The 11,596-nt window shown below is 39.1% G+C and overlaps 1 protein-coding gene across 1 annotated transcript in view; it reads left to right on the forward strand.

Annotated features, from left to right (window-relative positions):
• The window catches only part of SPG11 (SPG11 vesicle trafficking associated, spatacsin), a 100,396-nt gene that overhangs the window by 28,953 nt on the left and 59,847 nt on the right, over positions 1-11,596 (forward strand). Inside the window, exons 8-14 of the mRNA XM_037744117.1 lie at positions 1,459-1,591; positions 3,693-3,848; positions 4,246-4,421; positions 6,336-6,512; positions 10,184-10,255; positions 10,572-10,699; positions 10,983-11,158. Coding sequence (XP_037600045.1) covers positions 1,459-1,591; positions 3,693-3,848; positions 4,246-4,421; positions 6,336-6,512; positions 10,184-10,255; positions 10,572-10,699; positions 10,983-11,158 — 1,018 coding nt within the window. The remainder of the gene's footprint in view (positions 1-1,458; positions 1,592-3,692; positions 3,849-4,245; positions 4,422-6,335; positions 6,513-10,183; positions 10,256-10,571; positions 10,700-10,982; positions 11,159-11,596) is intronic.

Here is an 11,596-nt window from a genome sequence, read left to right on the forward strand (position 1 = left end):
CAGCTAATTTTTAAATTTTTTTTGTAGAAACATGGTCTCACTGTGTTACCCAGGCTTGTCTTGAACTCCTGGGCTCAAGCAGTGCTTTCACCTCAGTCTCCCAAAGTGCTGGGATTACAGGCATGAGCCACTGCGCCCCACCAACTTTGTAAATGATCATGCAGTAAATATTTTAGGCTTCTTAGGTCACATACTCTTTGTTTGGTTTGGGTTTGGGTTTGGGTTTTTTTTTTTGGTGGGGGTGTGGACAGTATCTTGCTGTGCTGCCCATGCAGAGTGCAGTGGTGTGATCTTGGCCTGCTACAACCTCCACCTCCCAGGTTCAAGTGATTCTCCTGTCTCAGCCTCCTGAGTAGATGAGATTACAGGTGCCTACCACCACACCCGGCTAATTTTTGTGTTTTTAGTAGAGACAGTTTCACCATGTTGGCCAGGCTGTTCTCAAACACTTGACCTCAGGTGATCCACGCTCCTCAGCCTCCCAAAGTGCTGGGATTACAGGCGTAAGTCACCATGCCTGGCCATCATACTATTTTTTTTTAACTTTTAAAAGTTTATTTTATTTTTGTTTATTAAAAATATGGAATGCAGCCGGCGCAGTGGCTCACACCTGTAATCCCAGCACCTTGGGAGACCTAGGCAGGCAGGTCACTGAGGTTAGGAGTTCAAAACCAGCGTGGCCAACATGGTGAAACCCTGTTTCTACTAAAAATACAAAAATTAGCCGAGTGTGGTGGCTCAGGCTTGTAATCCCAGCTACCTGGGACTGTGAGGTGGGAGGATTGCTTGACCCCAGGAAGCAGAGGTTGCAGTGAGCTGAGATCACGCCACTGCACTCCAGCCTGGGCGACAGAGCCTGACTCTGTCTCCAAAAAAAAAAAAAAAAGACAACTAAGAATCTCGCTGGGCACCTCTCCTTGAGGGGGGGGAAAAAAAATTAGCTGGGTGTGGTGCTGTGTGCCTGTAGTTTTAGCTGCTTGGGAGGCTGAGGCACGAGAATCATTGGAGTTGGGGAGGCAGAGGTTGCAGTGAGTTGAGATCATGCCACTGTACCTCAGCCTAAGTGACAGAGTATGACTTTATATTATACTGCCATAACATTTTAATTCAAATAGAATATAACTTAATTGTAAGAGTAATCCCTAAGAGCTTTGAATCATTTTAGAATTCTAAAATGGTAGAGCTGAAAGGTTTTGTATTCTAATAACCACCTGTTTCTTCTGGAGCAGAAATTGGGCCAGGCACAGTGGCTCGCACTTGTAATCCCAGCACTTTGGGAAGCTGAGGCAGGAGGGGAGAGGAGGAGTGGGGAGGGTCCCAGTCAAAATGACTGGAGTCCAGGTATTCATGTAGCCTTTTGCCTCCTGTCTCACCACATTAAATTCTAAAGTTTTTTTAATCTGAATCCTGATTTTGTTTCCTGTTGTTAATTTTTTATTTTTATTTTTCTCATTTCAGGCTGGGATAGAAAATCGTCAGCTGGACACAGTAGATTTCTTTCTGAAGAGCAAGGAAAATCTTTTTAACCCATCGTCACAATCGTCTGTACCTGATCAGTTTGATCATTTTTCATCCCATTTATATTTAAGAAGTAAGTAGAATAAAGATTTCTACATTTGTACTTACTTAATCTTAACAACTTGCAAATTATTGCCTTGGGTTTTCCGAGGACTCATTTATTTGCCAAAATTTAGTCTTGGGATTTTATATACGTTTTAGAAAGTTTCTTCTTTTTTTTTTTTTTTTTTTTTTTTTTTTTTGACAGAGTTTCACTCTGTTGCCCAGGCTGGAGTGCGGTGACATGATGAACAGCTTACTGCAGCCTCACATCTTGGGCTCAGGCAGTCCTCCCACCTTAGCCTCCCAAGTAGCTGAGACTACAGGTGCACACCACCACCCTCAGCTATTTTTATAGAGAATGGGGTCTCTCTGTGTTGCCCAGGCTGGTCTCAAACTCCTGGGCTCAAACAATCCTCTGCCCCCCAAAGTACTGGGTTTACAGATGTGAGCCACCATGCCTAGGCAACTTTGTGGAAATTCGACAGTGTTATATTCTATAAATGCTCTCATACTATATGGGCTATGAAATTTCTTCTATCTTATTTAGTACACTGTATTTTTAGCATGCAAGGAAGAGATGATTTTTCAAATTCAAGAGTTTTATACAGGACAGAAAAACATTTCAATAAAGTTTCCTTCTGTTAAAATCAAAGTCAGCCAGGTGTGATGGCTCATGCCTATAATTTTAGCACTTTGGGAAGGCAAGGCAGGCGAATAACGTGAGGTCAGGAGTTCAATACCAGCCTGGCCAATATGGCGAAACCCCATCTCTACTAAAAATACAGAAATTAACTGGGTGTGGTGGTGTTGCATGCCTGTAATCCCAGCTGCTTGGGAGGCTGAGGCAGGAGAGTTGCTTGAACCCAGGAGGCGGAGGTTTCTGTGAGCTGAGATCATGCCATTGCACTCCAGCTTGGGCAACAAGGGTGAAACTCTACCTCCAAAAAAAAAGCCCCACACACTCTCTCTTGTTTTGAGTGCGGAGTCTGGTCTCCTCTTTCTTGAATTGCCAACTTTTCTAATGCTCTGATGTTTTAAAAACTGCTTGAATTTCTAGAAAATGGCTTGGTTGCTGGCATTGAGCTGGGCTCCATTAGCAATTGTAGAGTCACTATTCATTTCTGTTGTTTAGTGGTTAATGATTTCTCCTCATTTCACTCTCACCTGCCCTGCTCAGCTCTTAAGGGTGGAGATGGGTCTGGAATGAGAAGCAGTGGGAATAGCCTTAACCTTCCTTAGGGGGAAAACCCGTTTCCCATCATTCTGGTCTCACAGATGTAATCCTAAAGGTGGGGCCAGTGCCGAGAGAAACAGGAATCACTTAATTAGAACCTCAGCTGCAGATAAAACATTCAGGGTCCCACACTTCTTGCTTTCACTTGAATGTTTAACACAGAATAGCTCTGCAATCAGACAGGCTTAAATTCAAATTTTCACCCTGCCACTTACTTTGTTTTTCATTTTCTTTTTCACTCTTGTCCAGGATGCTGGAGTGCAGTGGCGGGATCCTGGCTTACTGCAACCTCTGCCTCCCAGGTTCAAGCAATTCTCCTTCCTCAGCCTCCTGAGTACCTGGGTTAACAGGCACCCACCAGCACACCTGGCTCATTTTTGTATTTTTAGAAGAGGCAGGTTTTCACCATGTCGGTCAGGCCGATCTCAAACTCCTGACCTCAAGTGATCCTCCCGCCTTGGGCTCCCTAAGGGCTGGGATTACAGGCATGAGGTACTGTGCCTGGCCCTGTCACTTACTTTATAAATTAGCTCTGGCAAGTTGCTTATCCTCTGAACTTCAGCTTTTTTAATCAATGGAAAGAGAATATAATATACACCTACCTCTTAAGTTGTTGAAAGGAATAAATGAGATAGCATTTATAAAACACCAAGTACAGTACTTGCAGGTGATCAGCAGAAGGGTAGATAGCAGTGATACCAGTAAATAATAACTATTAATAATTAGAATCATTTAAGATTTCAGGTAATAAGCCTTCATAAAAGTTTCGTGAGCTTTTTAAAAATAAGACATGGATCCTTGTTTTATGTTTTAAAAGATTGTAACATGACATTTTTGATATGTTAATTTTATTGGGAAGATCCTGTTGATCGTGTTAATTTCTTTGGTTCTTTCTCAGATGTGGAAGAGTTGATACCAGCATTGGATTTACTTTGCTCAGCAATTCGGGGAAGCTATTCTGAACCCCAAAGCAAACACTTTTCAGAACAATTGCTTAATCTTACACTGTCTTTCCTTAACAAGCAAATAAAGGAGCTTTTTATTCATACTGAAGGTAAGAATAGCAGCTAGGAACGGGGCAATTCTGCTGTTCCTGCGTCAGAACAGATACAAGTGCTGCTATTGTGTGAGATGGCATAAATTAGTGGCACATTATTTATTATGTTTGAGTAAGGTCAGTTTGTAATTCAGGAAGTGAAATGGGTTTTGATGTTGAGAAAGTTGGTAGAAAGACCCAGGACTAATCACGAAGAACAAGAAAAGGAAAGGGTTATATTAAAATACAGAGCTACTTGCTTGTAAATAGGAAAAACCTCAAACATACTGTTTGAAATTTTAAAATACCAAGTTTGAATTTAGACTTTCTCTAGAATTCTTTTATATAACAGCTCATGGTTTATGCACACATGCACACACATATGCACAAATTGGCACATTGATATTTTCCACAGATCTAGATGAACATCTGCAAAGAGGAGAGAACATTTTGACTGGCTACATTAATGAACTTCGAACCTTCATGATAAAGTTTCCTTGGAAGCTAACAGATGCTATAGATGAATATGATGTACATGAAAATGTCCCCAAAGTAAAGGAAAGCAGTATATGGGAGAAACTCAGCTTTGAGGTAAGCATGAGTAATTATTACTTCTTTTATTTGCCAGATTCAGAAAATCTGAGAAAACAATAGAAAAAACAGAATTCAGATTCTACACACTTATGATTCAGAATGTTTGGCAAAGGTTTTAGGTTTTATCAGTTTTGGAATCTCTGATTATGACTTCAAATTTATGTCTACAAGCTGCATTTATTTAATTCACGACATAGGTAGGCTCCCGCTTAATGCCAGGTCTGCTCACTTGGGTTCAGTAACAAACACCCAACTCTAAACCCATTAGTTTAGTGAAGTGGCAATACGCCCTCATCAAGCCTGGTATTTTGAATACTCTTAGCAATACTGTCTCATTGGCTCAAGCCTGGTACTTTGAACTCATGCATTCTGCCTGACATCTAGATAAATTGAATTGCTGCTGCTGATTAGATCTTTGGAAATTTTTATTTTATGACATTATTACTTAGAAGAATATTTAATTTTAATCCTATCTGAAATTGTAATTTAAGACATTTTGCCCAGTTAAATTTTCATCCATCTGTTTGCCTTTTTTTCCCCTCACAGTAGAAGTTACAATAATAGAGCTAAAATTTACTACTATCTGTGTGACTTAGGGACTGGAAGAATTCCTTCACCCACTGCAGTGTATTGGTATTGGACAAACAAAAGCTAAAACAGCTTAACACAGATGATCATAATCAATAAGGAATGAAAGTGATAGGATTGAGATGCTGCCAGGTTGTTAAGATTGCTGTTCTTGGGGTGGAGAGATTTGGAAGTACCTACTGTGACTGCATTTTCTGTATCTCTTATTCATTGCCTAACTTTAAAAAGTCAGAAATTCCATACTTTTCCTTCTACTTTTTTGTCTCCTTTTTCCTGTCTCCTTTACAGGTTTCTCTGTTTCCCTCCTCTAATGTTCTGTAAGGCTCTGTGGTCTTCTTTGTACTCAAAATCACTGATTTTCAACTTTTGCCAGGGCAAGGGGTTATAGTTTACTTTGATAAAAATTGTAGACCCTGTCTGCAAAAGCAGGCATGTGAATGTGTCCATATAGACAAAATTTTATATATGGCTTAATGGGGTTTACAGATGCCTTTAAAGTGTCAGGTTGAGTATGCCTCCTTTCTGTTCTCTCTAGGGTTTAGATCTTCACTTTAAGTATTTCTTTTCACATGGATTATTGGTAGTAGCCTTCTAATGCCTCAGTATCTTGAGCTTGAATCACTTTCAGTCCACTCTCTATATTGCTGCCTGGATATTTTTCCGTAAATATGTATCTGATTACATCACATCTTGCTTTTAAGGTCTTTCAGTGGCTCCACAGCTTTGGGATAACATCTACCTCATACGCAAGGTTCGTCATGATGGAACCTCTGCTTTGCTTTCAAGTCTCATCTGCTACTCTTCAGTTTTTTCTCCAGTTTTATTGAGTAATTTGTAGTTCCCTGAAGGCTTGATGCAGTTTCTTTGCTTTGTTCCTCTGCATACGATATTCCCTCTTTTTGGAACACCTGCCCTCTTATCTCAGTATATCTATGGAACAGTTACTGGTCTTTAAATTTTTTTGTCTCATCAGTTACCAGTTACTTCTCCTAGGAAGCCTGTGTCCAGATGGTGGGGGTGGCGCAGGGTGGTGGTCATCCTTCTTATTTAGGTGTTCCTCTTCCCGACCTTCCTCTCTAGCACCCTGGGAGACTTTTATCACAGCCCTTATACAGTACTATAATCAACGTGTCTTCCAATAGCTCCTGGAGTATAGGACCTTTGTTTTACTCAATTTTATATCCCTTGAACCTAACCCCAAATCTAGTAATAGATTTTAAATATAAGTTTCTTAGATGCTCAATAAATGTATAAATCTCATGTTGATAATTGTAATAAGGAAATGAAAAGGAACTTAAAAGGCGAACGTTTTTCTTTTCCTAGGAAGTTATTGCCAATGCCATTTTAAACAACAAAATACCAGAGGCACAAACTTTCTTCAGGATGAATAGTCATTCTGCTCAAAAACTTGAGGAGCTGATTGGAATAGGCCTAAATTTGGTCTTTGAAAATTTAAAAAAAAACAATATAAAGGAAGCCTCTGAACTTTTGAAGAATATGGTGAGTAGTATAATCCATAAAGCCTTAAAATGTATTTAATATAATTTCTAGTTACTATAAAATTGATTTATAATTATTTCAAAAACTAAGAAATTTATGTAGTCTTTACTAGGAAATAATGATATTAATAACACTGAGAAGAGCTGGGAGTAGTGGCTTATGTCTGTAATCTCAGTGCTTGAGAGGTTGAGGCAGGAAGATCACTTGAGGCCAGGAGTTCAAGACCAGCATGGGTAACATAGCCAGACCCTGTCTCTACAAAAAATAAAAAGGACATGGTAACTTGCACTTTATATTAGTCTATGCTCATATTGCTATGAAGAACTACCTGAGCCAGGTGTGGTTGCTCCTGCCTGTAATCCCAGAACTTTGGAAGACTGAGATGGGTGGATCACCTGAGGTCAGGATGTCCAAGACCAGCCTGACCAACATGGCAAAATCCATCTGTACTAAACTTACAAAAATTAGCTGGCATGGTAGTGGGCACCTATAATCTCAGCTACTTGGGAGTCTGAGGCAGAGAGAATTGCTTGAACCCGGGAAGCAGAGGTTGCAGTGAGCCAAATGGTGCCACTGCACTCCAGCCTGGGCAACAGAGCTCAAAAAATCAATAAATAATAATGAACTACCTGAGAATGGGTAATTTAGAAAGAAAAGAGGTTTAATTGGCTCATAGTTCTGCAGGAAGCAGGGCTAGGGAGGCCTCAAGAAACTTACAGTCATGGCAGAAGGGGAAGAGGAAGCAGGCATGTCTTACATGGCAAGAGAAGGAGGGAGAGAGAGCAGTGGGGAGGTGCTATATACTTTTAAACAATCAGATATCATGGGAACTCGCTCACTATCACAAAAACAGCAAGAGAGAAATCTGCCCCTTTGATCCAGTCACCTCCTAGCAGGCCCCTCCTCCAAAATTGGGGGTTACAATTCAACATGAGATTTGGGCAGGGACACAAATCCAAACCATATCACCCCTGTAGTCCTAGTTACTCAGAAGTCTGAGGCAGGAGAATCTCTTGGGCCCAGGAGTTCTAGGCTGCAGTGAACTACGATTGCACCTGTAAGCAGCTGGTAACAGAGCAAGACCTTGTCTCTAACTCTAAAAAAGAAATAACACTGAGAAATGTTTTGGTACTGAGAACGTTGTTTCTTTTCTTTTTTTTTTGAGATGGAATTTCACTCTTGTTGCCCAGGCTGGAGTGCCATGGCACAATGTCGGCTCACCACAGCCTCCCCCTCCCAGGTTTAAGCCATTCTCCTACCTCAGCCTCCCAAGTAGCTGGGATTATAGGTGTGCACCACCATGCCCAGCTAATTTTGTGTATTTTAAGTAGAGATGCAGTTTCTCCATGTTGGTCAGGCTGGTCTTGAACTCCTAACCTCAGGTGATCTTCCAGCCTCGGCCTCCCAAAGTGCTGAGATTACAGGCATGAGCTACCATGCCCAGCCTGAGAACTTTCTTGAAGATATTTTCCCCCTAACTTTATTTAGGTATGAGTGATGAAAATTACATATATTTATGGTGTATAATATATTGTTTTGATATGTATTTACGTGGTGAAAAATTACCACAACTAAGCTAATATGTCTATCACCTCACATAGTTATGTGTGTATATGTGGTGAGAACACCTGAAATCTATTCTCTACAAATTCCAAGTATACAATGTATTATTATTAACTTTTGTCACTATGCTGTACGTAGGTCTCCAGAAGTTATTTAAATCTGAAAGTTTGTACCTTTTGACCAATATCTCCTTTTTTTCCCCTATCCCACAGTCCCTGGTAATATCATTCTACTCTCTATTACTGTGAGTTCAGCTTTTTCTTAGATTCCATAAAGAAGTGAGAGCATGAAGAATTTGTCTTTCTATGTCTGGCTTAGTATAATTTCCTCCATGTTGTTTAAAAAGGCAGGTTTTCTTCTTCACCTTTTTTCCTTTTTTTTTTTTTTTTTTTTTTTTTTTTTTTTTTTTTTTTTTTTTTTTTTTTTTTTTTTTTTTTTTTTTTTTTTTTTTTTTTTTGGGCTCAAGTGATCCCCCCACCTCAGTCTCTTGAGTAGTTGAGACTACAGGCACATAGGCACATCACAACATGCCCAGCTAATTAAAATTTTCTTTTGGTAGAGACATGGTCTCAGTATAATGCCCAGGCTGGTCTCCAACTCTTGGGTTCAAGCAATCCTCCTGCCTTGGCCTGCCAAACTGCAGAGATTACAGGCATGAGCCAACACACTCAGCCTTTCCTTGTATTTTTTAAGGCCAAATATTCTTTTGTGCATATACACCACATTTAGTTTATCCATTCATCTGTTGTTAGACACTTAGGTTGTTTCCATATCTCTTGAAGAGATTTTTAAATGGTGTTTAAAAGTACTATCTGGGCTGGGTGCAGTGGCTCACACCTGTAATCCCAGCACTGTGGGAGGCTGAGACAGGCAGATCACTTGAAGCAGAAGTTTGAGACCAGCATGGCCAACATGGTAAACCTTGTCTCTAGTAAAAATGCCAAAAATTAGCCAGGTGGGTGATATGTGCCTGTAATCCCAGCTATTTGGGAGACTGAGGCACAAGAATCGTTTGAACCCGGGAGGCAGAAGTTGCAGTGATCTGAGATCACGCCACTGCATTCCATCCAGCCTGGTGACAGAATGAGACCCTGACTCAAAATAAACCAAAAAAAAAAAAAAAAAAAAAAAAAAAAAAACAGAAAGAGAAAAAGTACTCTATTAGAACTGGCACTTTGATTAGGAGGAGATAGTGTTTCTCAAAGAAGACTTCACACATGTCCAAGCATGCACAAGAGCTCATTATTTATTGGAAGACATTCTGTATTGTTCATATGACCCCTTACGTCTCCACTCGAACTTTCTAGTAAATTAGACCTTTGCTGGGGCTTTATGCTCTGTGGTTTTACTTCATATGAGAAGGGTAAGTCCTAGAAGTAGGGCTCCTAGACTAAGCTGAAATCTAGCTCTAATCTGCATGGTTCGAGTCTTGCCCATGGCAAGTTTCAGGAGGTGCAGAGTAGTGGAAATATGTGGATGTTTACATTGATCTTTGTTACCACTTGAATCGGCATACCAGATTGCCATCATTTTGGTCCTGTGGTAGCCTAGCATTGCCTTAAATTGTTCTGTGTGCTGCCTTTGCTCTGACAAAACACTTAAGGACTTTAGGGATAGGCAGTAAATACATATAATACATGTAGGAGAGCCAGGCGGGGTGGCTCATGCCTGTAATCCTAGCACCTTGGGAAGCTGAGGCAGGAGGATCGCTTGAGCCCAGAAGCTCAAGACCAGCCTGGGCAACATGAAGAAATCCCATCTCTAAAAAAAATTAAAAAATTAGCCAGGCATGGTGGTGCACACCTGCAGCCCCAGCCACTTGGGTGGTTGAGGTGATAGGCTCACTTGAGCCTGAGGATCAAGGCTGCAGCGAACTGTGACCACACCACTGTACTCCATCCTGGGCAACAGAGCAAGACTGTCTCAAAAAAAAAAAAAAATTAAAATTAAAAAATAAAACTGGGAAAATGAATATTTGAAAGAGGAGATAGCTATGGAATTCTAACAAGATAGATGTCTGTCATAGAGTGTTTCTGTATCATATATTTATTTTCAAAATAGTTCCCTTACAAAATGTAACTATTTTTGGTTTTCTATGCTTATTTTAGGGGTTCAATGTAAAAGACCAATTGCTCAAGATATGCTTCTATACACCTGATAAAAATATACGGAACTTTTTGGTAGGTAAAGATGTATACTCATTTTCTAGAAAGCCTTGGTGAAAAACTTGGAAGAAAACCTTGAACAACTTTAAGTAATTTTAATGTTCAACTAATATCTAATAAGTAAAAGTGTGACAACCCCTTCATGTTTTTTAAGTGACTATTTTAGATTTGTGGTAAAAGAAAATTTGTGTTAACATACATTAACTCAAACGTTCAAAATATAAATCTTTAATTCCCAGTAATACCTTCTTTGATAATCTTAAGACATTATTTACAATTGTATTTGATTTTTGTAAAGTCACTGCTTTAATTTAATTACTTTTTATTCAAGGTTGAAATTTTAAAAGAAAAAAAGTATTTTTCTGAAAAAGAAAAAAGAACTATAGACTTCGTGCATCAAGTTGAGAAACTTTATTTGGGACATTTCCAAGAACATGTGCCAATCCAGTCATTTCCCAGGTAGTTTCATTAGTTCTCTTTTGATAATATTAAAATACTGTAGATAGTATTTAGTTTGTAATTGTTAGCACAAGCTTCTTATGTGGAACTGAGCCTGCATTCTCCATGAATATAAAATTTATATCAGACAGAAGGGACTCAAGAGTTTTCTGTCTTTGTAATATTTGCATAATCAGTATTATGTGTTCCTCAAGAGTTAGATACTCTTGAGCAGATAAAAAGGAATGATGCCTTTTTCTCCAGAATTAAAAAAAAAACAAAACATTTATATCACTGTTTTTAGGTATTGGATAAACGAACAAGATTTTTTCACACACAAGTCTGTTTTGGACTCATTCCTGAAGTATGATTGTAAAGATGAATTTAACAAACAGGAACACAGAATTGTGTTAAATTGGGCTCTGTGGTGGGATCAACTAACACAAGAATCCATTCTTCTCCCCAAGATAAGTCCAGAAGGCAAGTGTGGAGAAAGCGTGAAATAAAAACATAATGAATGAGGATTAAATTGGGTATTGATATTTTAATATTTCAGTGTGTCTCAATTTTAGAATTCCTTTTGGGAAATAATATTCAGGTTCTTTAAAATGCAAGTCAATGCATTAAGACGTCTTCCTTAGAGTTTCTGGAAGGGATTTATAATTTATAAGGGTAAAATTTTAAAATATAGTTAAATGAATTGAGATTTCAAGGTTGAGTTTTCATTCCAGCTTCAAAGTGACAATATTTATTTTTCCAAATAGTCTGAGTTTCTTGTGTAAATTGGGGATCTTTGCCACCTGATATAGGGGATCTGGGGCATAACTAACAGTAATCAACAGTAGCAATTCAGAGAGTAAAATTCAGGCTTACTATTATGGCTGAACTTCATTTTATTTTATTTTATTTTTTTTTTTT

The sequence above is a fragment of the Cebus imitator genome, unplaced genomic scaffold, assembly GCF_001604975.1.
Source record: "Cebus imitator isolate Cc_AM_T3 unplaced genomic scaffold, Cebus_imitator-1.0 Scaffold9, whole genome shotgun sequence".
Taxonomy (NCBI): domain Eukaryota; kingdom Metazoa; phylum Chordata; class Mammalia; order Primates; family Cebidae; genus Cebus; species Cebus imitator.